Raw genomic sequence first — 23073 nt, 5'->3', positions numbered from 1 at the left:
GAGCTACACTAGAACAGTTCTCACTTTTGTTGTTCTTTGGATAGACCTTTCTAGGTGCCTTCCTCGGTGATAGCATAAATGAATAACTTGATATATAAATGCCACCTCTTCCTGCACCTCTCTGAGGAGACCAGGTTCTTGCTCGTGGTTCCCAGTAGGCCAATAAGAACTGTGCAACGGATGGAGCCTAGTAGTATGACACACTATCAGTGATAGTAGCTTCAGGGAACCACAAGGGGCTAACCCCAGATAAAACAGTGTTACAGAAAATGTAGAATGCATAAATTTGTATTTATGAGAATGAAGAGTGGGCTAATGTCATTTGAAATGAACAGATAATAAGAGAGTAACAAAAAGTATGTACGAGAGAGTTTGATTGTATTAGAATAAGAAAGGCAAGAATGTGAGCAAGTAGAGTGAGGCTTACGTTTGAAAGGTTATTAGGAGGAAACTCATAGACCAGGTGTACAAGTACGCCATATCACTTGTCACATGTACTTATTGCTAGTACAACTTATAGACCAGGTGTACAAGTACTCCATGTCACTTGTCACATGTACTTATTGCTAGTACAACTTATAGACCAGGTGTACAAGTACTCCATGTCACTCGTCACATGTACATATTGCTAGTACAACTCATAGACCAGGTGTACAAGTACTCCATATCACTTGTCACATGTACATATTGGTAGTACATGAATTAAACTGTTAACAATATTGTTGTGAATGTTTTGTGGTGTGTGGTGACAATAATTTGCTGTATGCTACACATTGTGAAAGTCATAATTAGGAAAATGTTTGTGATACTATGCTTTACTAAGAATATCTTTTACTAATTCTCTCTATACTGCTTTCCAAACCTTTCTGGTGTGGGCATTATCTACCCAGGTTGGCAGTGTGGGATCAAGTGCTACCACTTTCTTTTGCAAGCTTTCTATTAAATAAATAAAAATAATACTTAATTAAAGGGAATCTTTTCTAATTCACTTTTCTTGTGTTTTCAGTTGCACACTTAGTTTCTTAACTCATCACTCTTTATTCTGAATGAAGTGTATATATACAATGGATCTGTTAACTATACTATGATATAGAGACATCAAATATAATTTAGCACCTTTGGTTGTGTTTGTACAGTATTATATAGGATATAAGCATTCAGAATTTGAATGGTATGTGTAGTGGTGGGGACATGTAATGCTGTCCTTGCCTGTCCATATGTGTATTTGTCAATATGCTTGCCCATCCATCTGTTTAAATGTAAGGACAGGCAGGACATTTGTGTGATACAGTATAAAGAATATTTTAGTTTATTTCAGATTTTGTTCACATGCAAGATCTGATAGCTAATGCTATTCTTGTATTTAAACGATGCAATCAGGTCTCCAGCCGGCAGGAGAAAGCCCAAAGCACAAGCAAGGAGGGGGAGGAGGAGGTGGCGGGGACAAAGTAGGGTCCACAGGAGCCAGCAGTAATGTAGATACACAAATGCAGCTCAAATATGAGAACGACCGTCTTAAACTGGCACTAGCTCAAAGGTTTGTTGACATTTCAAGTGTTCATGCCTCAGTTCTATAGACTATGTTGAATAATATGATGTAAGGAGAATAGCATTACCTGTAATTAGCTAGAGCTCTACAGTATAATTGCTGTCTGTATTTCCGATGTCTCATCTTCCCTTTGGAAACTCCCCTCTGAGAAGTTGACCACAATAAAAAAAAAGGTTCCAGGCAGCCTTCTCTAAACCTTATCTTTTTAGTGTGTTCAGATAATCTTAATGCTCTCATGGTACCTTTCCTCTATGTTATTCTTTGCTTTTACTTTCCATGATGACCAAACCAACACACCAGAAGATAAAGAAATGACATTTCGGTCAGTCCTGGACCATTATCCAGTTGTATGTGATCACATACGACTTGATAATGGTCCAGGACTGACCGAAATGTCGTCGTTTCTTCATCTTGTGGTGTGTGGTTTGGTCATCATATTTTCAGCCACGTTATTGTGACTCCTCGTCTGTTTACTTTCCATGTTGCTGTTGTAAGCCACTTTCACTATGCTCAATCTTTTATATTCTCCTTACAGTCTTGTTATCCATCTTCCTCCCCACAATTCCCAATCATCATAAAATAATATTTATTCCTCCCAGTGCATTTCTTAATAAATTCATTTTGACAGCCTGAATTGTATATGTCTCTCTCATTTCATGTCCGTATTTCACTCCCATAGGTCAGGGTTGGCAGGAGTGTGCTGGCACCTAATCCTTTCTTCACATCCATGGTAACATTTCTACCTTACATAATCCTTCCTAGAGATCTCATCATCATCATTATTCTGCAAAAACTACTCTAATTTCTTTCTCATGTTCCATATTTGCACAGTAGGCTAGAAATCTAAAACATTTAGATTTCTTGATATACAGAGAAAAAAGTCACAGTAAGTTTCTGAAAAAAACCAGCATTAAATGTAATGAAATGCTATTTTCTGGGTGAGACCCAGAGGCTCCTCAGAGCTATACTGGGCTGATGTGTATATATTAGACCGTGGCAACAGTCAATCGAAGGAGTTCTAAGCCTACCGGGGACCAGAGGCCCCCTCAAGAGAGGCACGAGGAGCAATGGCCTAAAGACACCCCTGTGTAATTGGAAGCAGTCTTTGTCTGGCATCTACCAGGTCAAGCACTCAAAAAGGTAGAAATTCCAAAACAAACTACTGCTGGTCAAAAATTGCAAACCAAAAGCCGAACTAGCAAGCAGAACTCCCCAATCAAAAACAGGAAAAATAGCATGACATCTCCACAACCGCCGCTCATCCGTTTGCGCAATCCCCCGCCCCCTTCCCCGGGAAGAGGAGGTGGGTCCCAGACCTTCCCACCGGCTACTCTCCTCAGTTCATAGGCTGAATATTGAAAATGCAAAAAAACGCCGACCGGAGGGAGGGAGGGATGCCGGGGAAAATCCGGGTCTCATCCAGAAAATGGTGTTTCATTACATTCTGTGCTGGTTTTCTGTGGAGAGTCCCTTCAGCTCCCGGAGGTACCTAATCAAAGATAAAGAAGAAAAGGGACTTACCCGGGAGGTGGCTGTCACTCACCTCACAACTCGAAGTCGAAATAACTGGCTGCAACCTGTGACCCAAGGCTACACACATGCCCGAGAAGGGGTTCAGAACATTAACGAGGCACCGTGCGGCCAGGACCCTGTTCGACCTCCAAAAACCTAGTGCAGCAGCCGAAGCCGCGAACTTACGAACGTTGTGGGCACAGGGATAGACCGCAGGCTGGCTGGACCGAATAATCCTGCAGCCGTCCTTGGAGACCCGCGCCTAGGAACAGGGAAGGAGGGAAACTGGGTCCACCCAAAGCACATCCCCTGCCACAGAGGCTGTAGCGTGCAAATAATGGCGAAGAGCCGCAACTGGACATAAAACCTGATGAACCCCTGGCTGAACCAACCAGGCATCAACAACCCAAGGACCCTTTCGGAAAGCAGCAGACTCATTCTTCGCCAAAAAAGGAGAAGATGGCTTCAAACAAACAAAACGACCACCAGGACTGAAAGAGCAGAAACCGCTGTGCCAGAGGAGAGCATAAAGCTCCCCGACGCGAGGAGGAGCCAATGTAAACAAGAAAAGAGCCTTAGAAAAACAGTCCTGAACCGAGGGGGCCACCACAAACCAAGGAGAAGAAAGAAAAGAGAGCACCCAGTTCAATGACCAGGACAGCTCAGGTGGTGCATGAGCAGGCCGGAGGTGAAACAATGCCCGAGAAAGTTTGCGGAACGGAGCAGAAGTGACATCCACCCCAAATGCAAGCAGCAGCGGCTCTGCCAGCGCCATACGATATGAGGCGACAGTATTTGGCATAAGATGATGGTCCTGAAACAACCAAGGGAGAAAGGACAAAACAACCCGATCAGAAATCGAATACAACCTACGAAGAGACAAAAAAGTTCCGAAAGGACTGCCAGGAAATTTCATACTGCCGTCGAGACAAAACTCGCAGGTGGGACACCATCAACGTAGCCACCTGATCCCCATACAAGTGATTATAAACGTGCGTAAAAAAGACCAGACATGAAGAGTGGAGAAGATCGAACCAGCCACGTACCAGATCGGACCGATCTGCTGAAAGAGGCGGAGCAGCGGGATGACTCTCGGTTTTGGATATCGAGCAAGAGCCTAAAACCAGGACTGGGCTGGCCACCAAGGAGCCAACAGGACTACTCTCCCCTGGTAAGTCTCCAAGCGTGCCAGGACCTGGCGCAACAACCAAACCGGAGGGAAGAGGAAGAAGAAGAAGAGTAACCCCACCGTGACCAGTCCAGTTGAAAGGCATCGACCATGACTGCCTCGCAGTTGGGGACAGGCACTGCATATCCTGGAAGACGCCTTACCTTACCTTGAGGTTACCTTGAAGTGTTTCCGGGGCTTAGTGTACCCGCAGCCCGGTCGTCGACCAGGCCTCTTCGATGCTGGACTGGTCAACCAGGCTGTTTGACACAGCTGCTCGCAGCCTGACATATGAATCACAGCCTGGTTGATCAGATATCCCTTTAGGTACTTATCTAGTTCTCTCTTGAACACTGTGAGGGGTCGGCCAGTTATGCCGTTTATGTGTTGTGGAAGCGTGTTGAACAGCCTCGGGCCTCTGATGTTGATAGAGTTCTCTCTCAGAGTACCTGTTGCACCTCTGCTTTTCAATGAGGGTATTCTGCACATCCTGCCATGCCTCCTGGTCTCATGTGATGTTATTTCTGTATGCAGGTTTGGGACCAGCCCCCGTCTAATATTTTCCATGTATAAATTATTATGTCTCTCTCCCGCCTGCGCTCAAGAGAATTCAGATTTAGGCTCTTTAGTCGGTCCCAGTAGTTTAGATATTTTACTGTGTGGATTCTAGCAGTAAAGGATCTCTGCACGCTCTCCAGGTCAGCAATTTCTCCAGCTTTGGAAGGGGCTGTCATTGTGCAGCAGTACTCCTCTCTAGAGAGCACTAGTGTCTTGAAAAGTATCATCATCGGTATAGCATCTCTAGTGTGAAAGGTTCTTGTTATCCAACCTGTCATTTTTCCAACCTACCTTGACCAAGCTGATACAAAGAGGTTCATGTCCGGGGCCCGAACGTCTGGCAGAGCCAACGGAACAAGTCGGCGTCAACTGTCCATTCCATGGACAGGGGAAGGAAACGGGACAAGCTGTCCGCCAGTACATTGGTCACTCCCTAGACATGAACCCCCAGGAGAGCCAAACCCCGAGAACTCGGCAGACAAGTTACCCAAAGCAACCAGCCCCAAAGAGCCAAAGACCGCATCGAACCCCCCGTGGTTCTGACAATGAACCAAAGGGGAGCAGTTCGAATGGCGCCAGATTGTCGATCCGCGAGCGACCCGAACCCTGTGAAGTGAATGCCACACCGCCACGAACTCCCACGCCGTACTGTGAGCCTGACGGAAGGATAAACCCCACCCTGGCTGGCCTGGTGAGTACTGGTCACAAAGCCCCAGCTGAGAAATGAGGTATCTGTGAACACATCGAGCGAGGGCTCAGGTAGGCACCACGGCACAGACCCCAAAAAACCCGAAGAGGAAGCAGGTGACGCATCAACCGACGCAAGGCCCCCGGGGTCCGAACCCAGTGACCACGAGAGCGGCAGAATGGATGTACCCGAAGGAACCAGAACAGCTGTTGAAGCCAGATCCGACCTGATGGGTAGACCAGCACGGAGAAGTTCAGACTCCTGCAGACGTAGCATCGCCGCCGAAGAGAGAGACAAGGAAGCAGTCCGAGAGTCTCACACAACACCCAGCCAAGTCCGAACCTGAGAGGGAAACAAATGGGACTTCCTCCAGTTCACCAAGAACCCAAACCTGGTGAACTGGAAAAGAACCAAATCCCTGGCGAGCAGACACAAAGACTGGCTGGGAGCTCAGACCAGTCAGTCATCAAGATAAGCCGGAACAAAAACCCCTAACAGAGGCAAACAAGTCACCATGACCTGAGTAAGGCGTGTGAACATGCGAGGTGCCAGATTTAAGCCGAAAGGAAGGAAACAAAAGCAGTAAACCTGTCACCCCAAAACAAAACTGAGCCAGTCCCTGAACCCCGGATGAATGAGGACATGCCAATACGCATTCCGATGGTGTCCCTGGAGGTCCAGGGACACCATCCAAGCGCCCGGTTCCAAAAGCAGCTGGACCTGGGACAGAGTGGTCATCCGAAAGGAGGGGCAAAAGACCTAAGGGTTCAGACGGGACAAGTCTGAACCCGCATCTCCCTCGGCAGGATGCATGAAGCCGAAAACCTCTGGAAGGAGGGAACCGAGGAACCCAGTGGAACACAGAATTGAACCCAAGGAGGAGTCGAACTCATACCAAACTCGTACAAGGAGGGGGGGGGATAGGAAAATCCCTCCCCCTGTAACAACAAAGGCGCCAAGAGTACGAACACCCAAGCGGGGTCAAATGGGGCCCAAGCCCCCCCCAGGTCGACTCCCCAGCTCTGGGATTCTCAATGTCAGGACCCGGGGCCGAGCAATCCTCCAAACCCTCTGTCTCTGGAGAAAAGGCAGAATCCGCTGAAAAGCAGGGATGAAGGGGGCCCGCTGGCACAGCTCTAAATCCCCAGCAGGAGAAACAGGCTCAAATGCCTCCTTCACTGATTAAGAAGGGGCAGTCCTTGAAGCCGCCCAAGTCTCAACGTCAAGAAAACCCTGCCCCCGACTCCAAAACCTTCAAACATTTGAGAGCCGGGAGCAGGATGAACCACAGCAGGGAAAGGACAAGGGGGCACGGACGAAACCAAAGTCAAGGTGACTAACACCCCCAAGTCCAGGTCCCTATAACTAAAGCGGGGCAGCTGCAGGGCATCTGAAGAGGCAACCAACCTTGTGTGTTGCAGCAACCTAAACTGCGCAGGCAACACTGAAGCTTCCTGTACCCAAATATCAATCACAGTGGACTGGTGAGGTGGAGTACAAGCACTGAGCACCACTTGTAGGACTCCGGGTCAAAGGTGTCATTGACTCAACAGGCAGCACGGCGGAGGCAACGATGGTGAGTGTCACCCTGAGACAGCGGGACGGAGCAACCTTCAAACTCACACGAAGTGAGGTGGGACTCAGAAGTCTTCCCCCATCAGACCAATGAACCCCAATGGCGGTTTCCAGGGCCCTTAGGCTGACTGTTAAGGGACTGAACTACTTGCTAGTTCGGCTCTCGGTTTGAAATTTTTAACCATCTGTAATATGTTTTGGAATTATTTCCTTTGACTGACTGCTTCCAATTACATCGGGATGTCTATAGGCCATTGCTCCTAGTGCCTCTCTGAGGGGGCCAGGTTCTGGCACTGTTCCTCGGTAGGCCTAGAACTCCATCGATTGACTGTTGCCTCAGTCTAATGTATACACATCAGCCCAGTGTAGCTCAGGAGAGTCAAAGGGGTCCTCCACAGAAAAATGTTTTGTCTTATAAAAGTGTTTGTGTTCTCTGATCACGGGAAAGATAATAAAAAAATCGTAGGTGGCATATTTTGGCCGCAGTGGGGCGAGAAATTCTGGCAAAATTGATTTGCTGACACACTAAGCATCCCGCGCTGGTCTCCTCCACCCGCACTTTCAGGCGGGAGTTGCCACAAAGATATCATTACCTAATTATTTCAACGTCTCTGATTGATTTTTTCTGTTATTTGCAGTAATGTTATTCCATAGTGTGAAGTGTGATATATTTATATAATATAATGTGTGAACCATCACTATACTCAGAAGTATGGTGTGCATATTAGTGATTCAATTATTATGTTCATAAAGCAATTAGCAAAGTTTTGCTGTTTTTGCACTCTATACATATGTTATATATAACGTATCTGCATGTTTTGTTCACCATAGCAAACCACTAAGTTGGTATGGCGAGTCCAGACATCAAGAGTGGGCTGCCACACCCAGCCAGCCCTCCTTCCCTCCCTTCTTTAACACCTTTCTCGCCAACATTCCTCCTCCCACAATATTGTTTGTGATATTATTACACTATATACACATGTTATATACAAGTATCTACATGTTTTGTTCACCATAACTGTACAACTAAGCTGGGGTTGTGTCCAAACAACATAGTGGCCACAAAATACTGCATGACAAGTCACACAACAGCCAGCAGGGATCCATAGAATTACCCAAAGCTATCCCAACCCACCCAAAGTTACCCAAAGCCACCCAAAGTTACCCAAAGCCACCCAAAGCCAGCTAGCATTATGTAAATAATGAAGAAATATGGTACAGTATATTTACTCACTGTAATGTTGACACTGAATGCAGAACATGATCAAACTTACTTTTACTCTGAAATAATCAAATTTCATAATGAAATTAGAAGTAAATGTGTGGCAAGTGACGCCATAGGATGTTAACATTCCAAGCAACATTGTTGTGGAGCAACTTATCCAAGATATGTTGTCACCTGGAGAGTGTTTGCTGGCATATCAGCCTCCTGTACACAGTGATCGGCCATCACACTACTTTGCTCAAATTGTCGCAAATTTAATTTGTGATATTAACAAGTAGAATGCGTCTTTATAATAATATTTAGCATAAATAGATACAAAACATTTAATGTTTATTTAAGAAAAGGTGGCAGGAAGTTATATCTTTAACTATATAAAGATATAAATATCTTTATATCTAATTAACCTTAAAGGTTAATTAGCATATATGCAAAATAAGTACACAGTTGATTGGCTCGTGTGCAGGCCCTCACACTCCCTGAGCTAGCCATCAAGTAACTATAAAAAGGCATATATCTTCTCTTTCACTTCAGTCATATTTATGCCAAAGTATTAACATGTAGCTTATTTTTATGTCTTTCTGATGATGTAGAAAACTTCGTTTATTACAGTAGTATATAGATAAAATTAACATTGATCTTCGAAAGGTTGTAGTTCCCATCGAATATATACATATTTATATATATAGTAAGTGAAAGCCAAGATATGGGCAAATAAATATCACACCATCGCTAGTGTCCGGACACATGAAAACTACCCATGCATCAGTGTCCAGTCAGGCGAAGAACACAGGCTACACAATTCTGATAAATTATGTAATTTACAGAGATGCATGATAAACATTGTTTTATATTTTATTGAAAATACAGATATAAACTTTGTTTTCAAACATTTAATGTATCAATATTTCTAATATAAGAAGCAAGATATATTTAGGATTTAACATTTTCCAATCAAGATATATTTAGGATTTAACATTTTCCAATCAAGATATATTTAGGATTTAACATTTTCCAATAAAGTTGCAATGATACCTTCATTGCGCGTGATCATCATCATATACAGATATAAATTAACTTATAAAATTGTAGACTTTTCAATACGCAAAACTGAAGTAAAGATATTCGAATGTTAATTATGATGCAGGCTCTCTCCTAAGAACTTAATTATAAATCATAATGTTATAATTATAATTGATTCATTGTGTCAGGGGACAGGAAGCCAGAGTGTATTCATATACGTTAGGCTTTTATCGAGTTCACCCCCCCCCCCCAACAAGGTCAAATTACCGACCTCGCCCGGGATGCAACCCCACAACAAGCTGACTAACTCCTGAGTACCTACTTACTGCTAGATGAACAGCGGCATTAGGTGAAAGGAAATGTGCCCAACCATTTCTGTCCAGCCCGGGATTCGAACCCGGAATTCTCGATTGTACGTCGAGAACAAACCCAACTGTACTACAGGGACCCCAATGTATATATGATGATATGTTCTATATCATCAGAAATTTGCAAACATACAAAACATTTTCAAATATTTGTCATTAAAGTATTTATTTTGGAAACAGGTGTATTTTAGTTACCCCAATATAGAGCATGAATATCATACTCATTATGTGCGTGGTAGTTTGTTGTGCACCCCATACTCATCCTGTGAGTCTTAGTTTAGTTGGGGCAGGGTTTTCTTGGTGGTGAGACTCGGGCAGCCTCGGGACTGCCCCTTCCGGATCGGCGATGGAGGCATTTGAGCCTTTTTCTCCTGCTGGGGCTTTCAGGTCGTGTTAGCGAGCCCCCTTCTTCCCTGCTTTTCCAGTGGACTCTGCCTTTTCTCCAGAGGCAGAGGGTTTGGAGGATGGCTCGTCCCTGGTTCCTGACATGGAGAATCCTGGGACTGGGGAGGAGTTAACTCCGCTTGGGTGTTGGTACCCTCGGTGCAGGGCTTGTTGTTATAGGGGGAGGGGTTTTCCTATCCCCCCTCCCTGTACAAGTTTGATGTGTGTTCGACTCCTCTCCAGGTTCGGTTCCGGGTTCCCTTGGGTTCCTCGGTTCCCTCCTACCAGAGGTTTTCAGCTTCCTGCCAAAGGAGGTGCGGGAAGCCCTTGTGGCTTACCTCCTGTGAGACCCCGATTACACCTCGATAATGGATCATTCTTCTTTTGAGTTTGGCTCCTTCTTTTTCCTTACTGGGTCCGTTACGTGGTGCCGGAGTCTTCTAGGTGGGCAGACTGCTCTTTCTTATCGTTGGGGGCGTGGCATGCATTCTTTCGGACCCGCACGCTTGAATGGCAGAAGTTGATGACAGTAATTCATGTTTACCTGGGGTGTTGAGTTGGAGTACCTCAATGCGTGCTTGTTTACCCCTGTGCTTCCTTGCAATATTGGCCAGGTATAGCTTCACGTGCAGGTTCTCTCCCTTTCGGCATCCCTGGTGGCAAAGGATTTGTGCACCCGTGGGCATTTGGCTTCGATTTTGCGCTTCTTTTCCTTGCTGGAGCTGTCTTCGGACTGGCTCTAGGAGGATGTGGAGGAGCTGGGTTCTGGGCCGGTGTCCATGTGCTTGCCTCAGCAGCTCGGGCATTGGCTGCCTTGTTAAAGTTGTTTGTGCTGATTCTGAAGGAAGCAGTGTCTCTGTTCTTTGCTTCTCACCTCCCATGCCGACAGGCAATGCTTGTCCACTCTTTGGAATATGCCTGGCTCCTGGCTCTTTGATTTTCGTCCCCTTTTTTGTCCGTTGCTGTTGGCAGAGTCTGCAGTGGTGCATTTTCAGCAGGAGGCTTCGTCTAGTTGCCGGCCTATCTTAGACTTCTTGGTTCTCCGGTGGGGCCGTGGGGGGTCCTGCCTGTTCCTGCTTGGTCGCTTTGGGAAACTCGTCTGCTGAGTTCTCGGGGTTTGGCTCACTTTGCGGTTCATATCCAGGGAGGTGTCCAACATCCTGGTGATTCATATCCAGGGGAGGGGGGGGGTATCCAACGTCCTGGCAGACAGCCTGTCCCATTTCATTCCCCTGTCCACGGAATAGATGGTCGATGACGCCTCGCTCCTTTGGCTCTGCCGAACATTAGGGTGCCGACCGGTGGTGGACCTCTTCGCGTTGCCGTGGTTGAGGCGCCTCGCAGTTTATTTGGCGCCCTTCCCCAACTGCGAGGTCGTCAGGGTCGATGCCTTTTGACTGGACTGGTCGAGAACGGGTTACCTGTACCTCTTCCCCCCCACCCCTTCCCCTCGATTCAGTTGTTGCTCCAGGTCCTTGCTTGCTTGGAGACTTACCAGGGTGAGAGTAGTCCGGTTGGCCCCTTGGTGGCCGGCCCAGCCTTGGTTTCAGGTGCTGCTTGCTCGATGTCCGAACCCAAGGGTCTTCCCACGGCTCCGCCTCTTTCAGCAGATCGGTCCAATCTGGCATGTGGCTGGTTTGATCTCCTCCACTCTTCGCGTCTGGTCTTTTTGACACTGGTTTATCACCACTTGTACGGTGATCAGGTGGCTTCGTTGATGGTGTCCCACCTGCAAGTCTCGTTTCGGCAGCAGTTTGAAGTTTCCTGGTGGTCCTCTTGGCATTTCTTGACTCTTCGTAGGTTGTCATCGATTTATGATCGGGCTGTTTTGTTCTTTCTCTCTCTTGGTTTTTTCAGGACCGTCATCTTATGCCAAATTCTGTTGCTGCATATTGTGCGGTACTGACGGAGCCGCCTCAGCTTGCTTTCGGGGTGTTATACTTCTGCTCTGTTCCGCAAGCTTTCTCTGGCATTGTTTCACCTCCAGCCTACTCATGTGCCGCCTGAGCCATATTGGTTGTTGGACCTGGTGCTCTTTTCTCTCTTCTCCTCAGTTTGAGGTGGCCCCTTCAGTTCAACCCCCAGAGGCCAATGTTGGCATTGGCCTCTGGGGGGTCGGGTCTGGGAGTTTCATGATCTCCTCCGGCGCAGGAGTTTCTGCTCTTTCGGTCCTGGTGGTCGTTTTGTTCGTTTGCAGCCGTCTCCTTCTTTTCTGGCAAAGAATGAGACTGCTGCTTTCCGGAGGGGTCCTTGGGTTGATGCTTGGTTGGTTCGGGTGTGGGTGCATCATGTTTTGTGTTTGGCTGCGGCTCTTTGCTGTTACTTGCGCACCACTCCTTCGTGGAAGGGGACGCGCTTTAAGTTGACCCAGTTTTCCTTGTTCCCTGTTCCAGGGCGTGGGTTTCCCAGGTCATCTGCACGATTATTTGGTCCAGCCAGCCTGCAGTCTATTCCCGTGTCCACGACGTTCGTAAGTTCACAGCTTTGGCTACTGTTTTTGGTAATATGTCCTGGGCTTTTGGAGGTCGAACAGGGTCCTGGCCAAATGGTACCTCGTTAATGTTCTGGACCCCTTCTTGGGCATTGTGTAGCCTTGGGTCGCAGGTTGCAGCCAGTTGTCTATACTTTGAGTTGAGGAGCGAGTGGCAGCCACCTCCCAGATAAGTCCCTCTTTTCCTTTATCTTTGGTAAGGTAGCTTCAGGAAGTCAGAGGGGCTCTCCACAGAAAACCAGCGTTGAATGTAATGAAACACCATTTTATGGGTGAAATCTGGAGGCTCCCTGGCAACCCTTCCTCCTTCAGGTCGGTGGTTTTTGGAGTTGGGTAGCTGGTGTTGGAGGTCTGGGACCCCTTTCCCTTTTCCTCTCCCAGGTAGGAGGGAGTTGCTCAAACAGCGGTGCGGCGGCTGTGGTGACATCATGCTTGTTTACTTGTTTTCTGATTGGGGAGTTCTGCTTGATGATTCAGCTTTCGATTTGAAATGTTTAACCAGCTGTAGTTTCTTTTGGGATTCCTACCTTCCTGGGTGCCTGATCTGGTAGATGGTAGACATAGACTGCTTCCAACTACATGGGGGGGTGTCTATAGGCCATTGCTCCTCGTGCCTTTCTGAGGGGGCCAAGTTCTGGCTTGTGGTCCCTGGTAGGACTAGATCTCCATCGATTGACTGTTGCCAAGGTCTAATATATACACATCAGCCCAAAATAGCTCCGGGGAGCCTCCGGGCCTCACCCAGAAAATGGCATTTCATAATATTCAAGGCTGGTTTTTATAGTGTCAGGGAAGTTAACAAATGGACTGCATTAGGCAGTGATGTGGTGGAGGCTGACTCCATACACAGTTTCAAATGTAGATATGATAACTTCCAATAGGCTCAGGAATTTGTATACCAGTTGATTGACGGTTGAGACGAAGCTCAACCTCCGCAAGCACAAATATTTGAGTACTATGGGAGCCATTTGTTTTGTTGTCATTCCTGATTTTGGTATTTGCTTCACAAGGGTTTTTACAAGCCTTTCTTGCTGAATGGACTTAATCTGTTCTTCACCTGGAGCTGCCTGTGTTTAGGGCTATCCTTTCCTAGATGCTCATTTGGGCATTTCTCATGCTCTGGCAGAGTAACTTCCCTGGTGACTTTTAAAGTTCATGCCTGAGAGGCCTTACATTGGGTAGTACAGGAACATTTAACTAATTTGTTAGGTCTGGTGGTTGGGGCCTTTGGGGTTTTTCTGTGGGGAGTGCTAAGGTTCATATGTGTGTATATGGTGTATTGCTAACACTCTTTGCAGCCTCATATGTCCTCATTCTGTATGCAGCCAGGTCGGCAATCAGCATCAATTTCTTCAGTAAGGTCCCAAGTGTCTGGATATCCTGCTGGGTGTATTCCTTCAAAACCTGGTAAGCTGCTCAGGTCTTCAGCATGACTTGTCGTGGATCAGCGTGTCAAGCCTGCACTCACTATGTGAGAGTTTGAAGGGTGCCCTTCGGCCTTGCTACACACTGCTAGGCTTTGGGGGTTTTCTTCAGCCAAATCCTCTTCCCCCCCACTCTTCTGAATCCTCTTCCTTGGACTCTACTATTCTATCCTGAGCATTGTGTGTGGATGTTGGCGCCACCCTGGGACCCTCGAGTGCTGCTTCTGGCGTATGGGCTTGTTTCCTCTGAGGAGGGGTCTCTGGTTGTAATGGGAGGAGTTTTAAACCTCTCACCCCCCCCCCACCTCCTGTGTCAGATTTGGGTGCCGTTCCTCCCCAGGGTCGAGTTCCTCCCCAGGGTCGAGTTCCTCCCCAGGGTTGGGTTCCTCCCCAGGGTTGAGTTCCTCCCCAGAGTTGAGTTCCTCCCCAGGGTTGAGTTCCTCCCCAGGGTTGAGTTCCTCCCCAGGGTTGAGTTCCTCCCCAGAGTTGAGTTCCTCCCCAGGGTTGAGTTCCTCCCCAGGGTTGAGTCCCCCCCCCCCCCCAGGATTCAGTTCAATGTACCTTTAGGCCTGACTGGAGTATCATTCCAGAAGTTTCCATCTTTTAGGGTCCAACCTTTGGGTGGTCGGGCAGCTGTCTTCACATACGTCCGGCTTGTAAGTTTGGCCAGTTGTGTGAGGTATGGCTCTTATTGTGTTAGGTAAAGCAATGTTTTGTAAGGTGGGCCGTTATTTTGTAGGATAATGCAATACCTGAATTTACCCGAGGGCCATTAATACTAGTGGCCTCGACGAGGACTGGAGATCAATAGACTGTGAGAGCAATATTTCAACTTCAGCTTGTCACCTCACTTTGAACCATCATCTTACTCTTGCTGGTATTTAACCATTTGTTTTTCTGTTTTACACTGTTTTGAATTGATGCACAACATACTGCCCTTAGTTCATGCCCAGCCATCAACAGTAAGTCATCAGTAGAATGGCTTACAGTATCAACTTTTGCCTTGGCCCTCATCAGCTTGGCTCCTGTCCTCTCACCTTTTGCTTTCATCAGTCTCACCGTATATACTGTATATACATTGACACAAGATATATGTATATTATATATACAGTACTGTGTATATATATATATATATATATATATATATATATATATATATATATATATATATATATATATATATATATATATATATATATATATATATATATATGTATATACTGTATCTTTTGTATTAAAAACAATCTGGTATCACATAACTTTATGTTATTCTGTCAAGTTATGCATGTGTTGCCTCTATTGCATTTGTTTCATTCACCTTGCAACTTTTCTCATACGCTGTAGATTTCCACTCCACTGCATCGTCAGTGTCTTGGAGCTCCGTGACAATTATACGTATGACACAGCTTTATTGTTCATAGACATTTTATTTGCAGGTTTAGCTATTATTTATTCAATTAGCAAATGAACAGCAATCATAAAAATACTCTCTAGCTCATAATGAGATGTTCTCTTTGAAAGGGAGCCTCAGCTTCTCTCCCTTCCCCCAGCACAATGTGGTGCAGCTACCCGCCAAACACACACCGAAACTGCGACGTTGGTACAACGTTCGAACAAGTTTCAACACCTCCTAATCGGTTATAACAACCAATATAGCAAGTTGTAACAACGTTCTAATACGTCATAAAAACGTTAAGCCAAGATGTAACAACTTTATTACAAGTTGTAACAAGCGGAAAATAGAGACGGTTTTGGTTTGTGTTTCCAGGGTATATTGTAAGTTACGTAGTCAGTTACACAATTGTGTAGTGTGTCCATCTACACACACAGTCCATAGTACAGTACACTCTGTACAGTACACAGTATACAGTGTACTAGTATACTGTACACTCTGTACAGTACACTCTAGTGCAGTACATCTACACAGTACACAGTCTTGTAGAGTGTCCATGTACAAGACGAAGCTGGGAAAAGTTCAGAGGTATGCCACTAGGCTAGTCCCAGAACTAAGAGGTATGAGTTATGAGGACAGACTACGTGAACTGCATCTCAAGTCGCTGGAAGAAATAACTTTTTCAGTGTCAGAGTAGTTAGTAAATGGAATGCACTAGGAAGTGATGTGGTGGAGGCTGACTCCATACACAGTTTCAAATGTATATATGACAGAGCCCAGTAGGCTCAGGAATCTGTACATCAGTTGATTGACGGTTGAGAGGCAGGACCAAAGAGCCAAAGCTCAACCCCCGCAAGCACAATTAGGTGAGTACACCCAGACTCATGTCTTCTCAGTTCATTGTTGTCCCACAGGGCTGACCAATATTGCCAGTTATATACATTGTTGTCCCACAGGGCTGACCAATATTGCCAGTTATATACATTGTTGTCCCACAGGGCTGACCAATATTGCCAGTTATATACATTGTTGTCCCACAGGGCTCACCAATATTGCCAGTTATATACATTGTTGTCCCACAGGGCTGACCAATATTGCCAGTTATATACATTGTTGTCCCACAGGGCTGACCAATATTGCCAGTTATATACATTGTTGTCCCACAGGGCTGACCAATATTGCCAGTTATATACATTGTTGTCCCACAGGGCTCACCAATATTGCCAGTTATATACATTGTTGTCCCACAGGGCTGACCAATATTGCCAGTTATATACATTGTTGTCCCACAGGGCTGACCAATATTGCCAGTTATATACATTGTTGTCCCACAGGGCTCACCAATATTGCCAGTTATATACATTGTTGTCCCACAGGGCTGACCAATATTGCCAGTTATATACATTGTTGTCCCACAGGGCTGACCAATATTGCCAGTTATATACATTGTTGTCCCACAGGGCTCACCAATATTGCCAGTTATATACATTGTTGTCCCACAGGGCTGACCAATATTGCCAGTTATATACATTGTTGTCCCACAGGGCTCACCAATATTGCCAGTTATATACATTGTTGTCCCACAGGGCTGACCAATATTGCCAGTTATATACATTGTTGTCCCACAGGGCTCACCAATATTGCCAGTTATATACATTGTTGTCCCACAGGGCTCACCAATATTGCCAGTTATATACATTGTCCCATAGAGTTCACTACTAATGCCAGTTATGCTCATAGTATATACAGTCAATGTGTGTGAGAGAACGCAAATTTGGATGAGCATGTTTGGAGTTGATGATAAGATAGTGACAATAATATGAGCCCCCAGACGACCACCACCCTGCTTAACAACTAAGATTGGTTAAGTGAATGGTGACTCAAGTGGCTGATTGAATTCAATGTAGCCAAGTAACACATAATGCAGTGTGCAATAAATGAGAGCGGACTGCATTCAACTTACAAGTTATGTTAATAATAATAATAATTCCTGTTGTCGTGGGCAGGAAGCCTGTATTGTATTTAGAACTTTCATGTTGTGGGCGAGAGTGCTTCACTCCACCCCAAGGTGCTGTGGGCATTTCCCGTGAGCTCCGGGTAATACTGAAATGTGTATAATCAGTTTCACTGTGAGCACCTCAATTTTTGTCCTAGGTGTTTGATTTTGATATCAATGTCTTCACAATAAAATTCCCTACAGGAGTATATGCATATAAAGTGTAACGGCCCGGCAAACCACCCGCAACAAACCAAGTAACAGGCCACGAGTTACCCGTTAGCGCACAAAAGCAATAAAATGTGTATACTCTTTTCACTGTGGTCACCTCAATTCTTGTCCTAGGTGTTTGATTTTGGTATCAATGTATTCGCAATAGAATTCCCTACAGGAGTATATGCATATAATATCCCAAACCATGGCGTGCCCCACCAGCAGCCAAGTTGAATGCATCCCATGCAGTACCTGTGAGCGAGGGAAGGCAGGAGCGGTCAGTAGCATGGGACAATAACAATGGCTCTACCTCGTGGGTTGTGCTGGGTCAGTGCCACATGGCCCATCTCGGAAAATGGGAAGACGTTGGCGCTAATTTTGAAATCAGTCCCCAAAAAATTGAATGAAAACCAGACTTTTAGCAAATATTTTAATTGTGGATGCTGAAATGCGTCTTGTACATAAATTCGTATAATAAATTGTGGACACCTCGAGCCATCTAGTGAGGGTGAAAGTGTTAAGCTTATCGAGGTCCCCCCTCCACCCCTAGGCCAACTACTGACATTCCCCAAGTTGCAACCCACAACAATTCCCTAACTCCCATGTACCTATTTTACTGCCAGATGAACAGAGGCATCTGATAAAATGAAATGTTCCAACCATTTGTGTCATTGCCAGGGATTGAACACAGGTGCATGGGTTGTGAGGTGAGGACATGCATCACTCTGCTTCACAACCCTCTCATCTACCCTCTCTACTTTGTTAAAGAAGGAGATTTAAGAGTAGTCATAGAGTAAATTGTCTCCATAAATTCAATAAAAGCATAACCATAACTAGCTGAAACCACTGACCAACTTCAGAGTGACTTTTAAGCTTATAGATGGAAAAATGTTCAAAAATGTGTTTATGAAATACTTGAGACTCAAGTTGGAATGTGCAGCATTGGTCTGGAGACTATACCTCATGAAAACTAGAACTAAAATAGAATAGGTTCAAAATGACTTCTATTTTAATTGTAAAGAATAACAGACTAACAGCTACATAATACTAAAGAATAACAGCTACAAGGAAAGTCACGCGGCACTAAACATGGAAGATTGATGAAAAACGGTGATATGATCACCATATACAAGATTATGATATGAATGCTGGTAATTGATAAGGAAACATATTTTATGACTTGCAGCATCCAGAACAAGAAGACCCTAAAAATATTTCTGTTTGCAAGCAGAGTAGTTGGTAAATGGAGTAACTTTCAAGACAAAACAATGAGTACCAACTGTTCTGGTAGCTGTACACAGTTAGGAATGTAAAGATGGCACAACACAGACTCTTTCTCCTCTAGTTACAATTACATTTACTCACACATATTCATCACTTATTTCCTTCATTTTCGTATCACTTATCCTTTTCAAAACCTGGTTAACATTGTATGTCAGCAAACCTAATCCAGTTTACCCATGAGCCCTTGTACCAGTCCCAGTATAAGCATTCACACTTACACCATTCACAACACTTTCACCAACACAGTGACTCTGAATAACAAGGGCCTGATGCAGTTTAATTTTGCTGTGTATTTTCTGCTATTTACAGGTGCATTTTCTGTAACCTCTTTGCTGCTTAAGTATTTTATTCTTTCTTAACCCTTTACCTGCTCAGCTGTAAATCTTGATGAATTGTGAATTCAAGGGAAAATAATAAGTTTTTACATTTAACACAATACAAAGTTTGAGGAGTCGTGTAATTTTAGGGTGATTAGAAGCTTTATGTGGAGACCCAGTTAAGTATCTTTTCTGAGGGAGCCTCTTGTGGCTACCTGAAGTTGTCAAGCTGAGATGGTCCCATGTTCACTGCATCACATCAGCTGTGGAATTGACTTTGTCCTACTGAGGACCAGTGCCAGAACCTGGCTCCCTCCCTCATACAGATGCAGGAAGCTCCATCACCTCACTGGGAAAAGGCACCCAGGAAGTCAGCAAGCCAGTACAGGCCACCGCTGGGTTCAAAGAGATCAGAGCCTCACAACCCACCGAGTGAACTTCCCCAACAATGTAAAAAAATTATTGAAAATTTCTTGAAACATGTGTATGCTTGTTCACCTCACCCTTCCCCCACTCGTTTGGGGAGGGAGGAAGGGCCGGGCTCTCGCCGTCCACTGGCTCACACTCCCAGTTCCTCCACTGATGCAACGCTTTCCGGGCATCTGTAGTTGTGCTGTGGTGGTTCCCTGTGCTTTTCAGCTAAGTGCTTCTCTGGACTTTGTCCTGCATGTTTTGTGTGTTTTGTACACTATGGTGTATGGTACACCTGGCTTTTAAGAGTTCTTAAAGCTGCATATGCTCAGCACTTCCCTGAGTGCTTTTTAGTGCTGCCCTGCACTGGCAAAGTTCTCGACTCTGGTGTATTTGAGAGTTCACTCTCTTAGAGGTGTTTCCTGCTTGGGATGAGTTACAGATCTTGTTGTCCCACTGTCTTCACTTGGATGTGCACTGTACATTGGCCGGTGGGGTGCACTAGTGGCTCGCAAGCTTGTGTATAAAGTGCACCAAGGTCTGCCTTCACAACCATGAAGACCATGAAGGGAAGAACGTGTTTAAAGGGAATATCCAGAGGCCAACTGAACCTGTTGGGGATTTCCAGAGCCTGAAGCATAAACCAAGCAGAACACCGAGGCAATGGGGGATGCTATGATGTTGGCTTACTTTTAGGTCCAGTGTAGCATCCCCATTGCCTGCAGTGTCCTGCTTGATCTATGCTTCAGGCCCTGGAAATCCCAAACAGGTTCAGTTGGCCATTGGATATTCTCTCTGAACCCGTTCTCACCGTGTGGGAATTTGAGGGTTGATCGTCGTCCATGCCACGGGGCGATGATCGTTTATTCTACCTCTGCCATGCCACCTGTGGATGTCATGGTGTTGCCTGCCCTGTGTTTAGGGATCCAAAATTGGGGTTGTTGGTGAACTCCATCTTGGCTCCATTTGCATCTCCTATTCTTTCCTGTTTTGGCATGGTTTGCCCTATCTCTAATTTTCCCTTAACTCCTATTTCCACTGCTGCTTCTGGCCCCAAAGTGTCCAAAGATTTTCCAGGTTGGGGTAGGGTTTAGCTTGGGATGTGGCTTGGCTGCCTCCTGGGATAGTTCCTTCCGATTTGGGTGCAGAGGTAGTTGAGCCTGCTGGTCCCGCCAAAGTTTTGGCATTTTCTTTCCAGCCAGCCTCTTCTGAAACCTCTTCCTTGGACTTCCATTACACTTTTCCATCTTGGGCGGTGGGCAAGAATACAGGCTATGCCACTGGGGCTTTTGTAGTTGGTTCCCAGAGAATAGGGATAAAATTAAATTGGGGCCCATGGATTCCCTTGGATCCCATATGGGTTTTTGTTCCTTCACATGGAGGGCACTTGCTTCAAAGGGTGGGGTTTTCGTACCCCCCCTCCCTCCTTTAGCGATTTTGATTTGCATGCAGCCTCTTAATTCCCTCCATCTGAGGCTTATGAGGATCTGTTTTAGTGCCTTCTTTCTGACCCAGAGTATGCCTCATTGAGAGACCCTGCCTCTATTGAGTCTGGGTCTCGTTTTGTCTTTTGTTTGCATTATGAAGTCCCAGAGTCATCCTAGCTAGTGGGCAATCCTCTGTTTTCCCTCGGGGCTTAGCAGAGTTTTTGTTATTCCTACACTCTTCAGTGGTAACTGCATTTTGGGTGTTTTTTGGTGGCCTTTCTATTATGCCACATAATGAATACCTATATGCTGCAGCTCTTTCCTGGGATGTGAGCTTCCTGCAGCTCCATGATCGGTTGCCTTTGCTGTTGGTGTCTCATGAGGTGGAGTACTTTCGGGCTCTCTCACATCCGACATTGATAGTGCAGTTTCTAGATGCTGTGGTGTTCCATTCTGAGTGGTTCCACATAGACGTTGAGGTGCTCAGCCTTGGGCCTAGTTCGGGTGCTTTGGTGTTTGCTACAGTGATGTTGACACCTTTACCCCAGGCTGTATGCACCTGTGTTCTCCACTGCTCACCTCGCATGTCAATGGGCTGCCCTTGTTAAGTCATTGAAATCGGCTTAGACCCTGGTCTGCCTCCCTCTTTTTGTCTTTACTCTTTTCTGAGAATGTGGCTGGGCAGTTTCTCACTTCTGCTGCTGCAGTGTGTCAGTCCCTCTCAGACCTTCTTTGTGCTAGTGGTTTTTGGTTTCATTCCTGGAGGTAGTCTGCTAGGGCTAGGTCTTTTTTGCCCCCTTGATGGGATGCGGGGGTGGCTTGCTCCATTTGCCAGTGCCAAATGTCCCATTGTTTGTAGACATTTTGGGTAGTTTCATGCAGCCTGTGGTGAAAATCGTCATTCCCTTTCCCCCTTTCTAGGAGTCAGGGCTGTCGGAGCTTTTCTTTCCCGCATCTCTGTCGGGTCATATCGGAGATTTTCTGGTGTGGTCAGAACGATTACACCTTAAGAGGTGTAATCTTAAGAGGTGACTCGTTGTCTTAAGAGGCACCCACCCTCTTCAGTGAGTGCCCCATTTCTTCCCAGTCCTGAAGTTCCAGTGGAGTTCCAGTTTATCCTTGATCTGTTAAACTTGAACCACTTCATCCCTTGCCCCACATTCCCAATGACCACTTTGTCCCAGGTTTCCTGCATGTGGAGGTGTGGCTCGTGAATGATTACCCTAGACCTCCAGGATGTATACTGGCATGTCCTCATTCATCCGGGGTTCAGGAATTGGTTAGGTTTCGTCTTGTGGCATCAGACCTACTGCTCTAAGGTTCTTCCCTTCTGCTTGAATTATGAGGTCCCAGCATGTTCACAAGTTGGCTTGGGTTGTGGTGACTCGTCTTCATTTATTGCAGGTCAGTGTTCTTCCCTACCTCGATTACTGACTGGTGTGGGCCCCCAGTCAGTTATATGTCTGCTAGCCAGGGATCTGGTTCTTTCCTAACTTGCTGGGTTTGGGTTCCAGGTGACCTAGCTGCAGTCACAGATGGTTCCATCCTACATTTGGACTTGATTGGTACTTGTATGGGATTATTGGTTGGCATTGCTTTCCCTTCCTCCAGGAGCTTTGCTTCAGCTGCAGCTCTACTGCATTTTGGTGTTGAGGCAGCCTTGGGTGAATTGATGGTTACTCATGAGGTTGTGCAAGAGCCTGTCTAGCAGGCCCACGTGACCTGCTGGATACAATGTGACTTCAGGGGCTGTTCTGGTGTCTCCAGTTCTACTCCTTTTACCACCTTCATGACCTCTGGTTGCATTCTTCGCTTGCCCTTTGCTGTATCTATGTAGATGAAGCTGTATCCAGCTTTATCTACGGGCTTTTCAGAGTTTGGTTCTCTGGCGCCTACCTCCTCATTCGCTATCTTTATAGGTACTGCAGCTCTGGGTTGGGGCTTCATGACCATCACTCACTAGGCAGCTCAAGGTTGCTGGTCTCCTCTGTGTTTGGTACACAGTGTAGTGTAGGAGTTTGCAGCCATATTGCATGCCCTGATAAGGATTTGGATTCCTCCAAGTTCTGT

The 23073-nt window shown here is 45.9% G+C and overlaps 1 protein-coding gene across 6 annotated transcripts in view; it reads left to right on the top strand.

The window, feature by feature from the left end:
- The window catches only part of LOC123770518 (homer protein homolog 2), a 292519-nt gene that overhangs the window by 214518 nt on the left and 54928 nt on the right, over window positions 1-23073 (top strand). For 3 of the 6 annotated variants that reach the window (XM_069324488.1, XM_069324489.1, XM_069324487.1), the window contains 2 exons: window positions 1381-1537; window positions 2229-2279. In XM_069324488.1, coding sequence (XP_069180589.1) covers window positions 1381-1537; window positions 2229-2279 — 208 coding nt within the window. The remainder of the gene's footprint in view (window positions 1-1380; window positions 1538-2228; window positions 2280-23073) is intronic. The other 3 variants (XM_045762502.2, XM_069324490.1, XM_045762514.2) reach the window with 1 other exon arrangement.

This window comes from Procambarus clarkii, chromosome 14 (genome assembly GCF_040958095.1).
Source record: "Procambarus clarkii isolate CNS0578487 chromosome 14, FALCON_Pclarkii_2.0, whole genome shotgun sequence".
In the NCBI taxonomy this organism is placed as follows: domain Eukaryota; kingdom Metazoa; phylum Arthropoda; class Malacostraca; order Decapoda; family Cambaridae; genus Procambarus; species Procambarus clarkii.
Note: the sequence above shows the minus strand (reverse complement) of the source record. Positions and strands in the feature narration are given on the sequence as shown.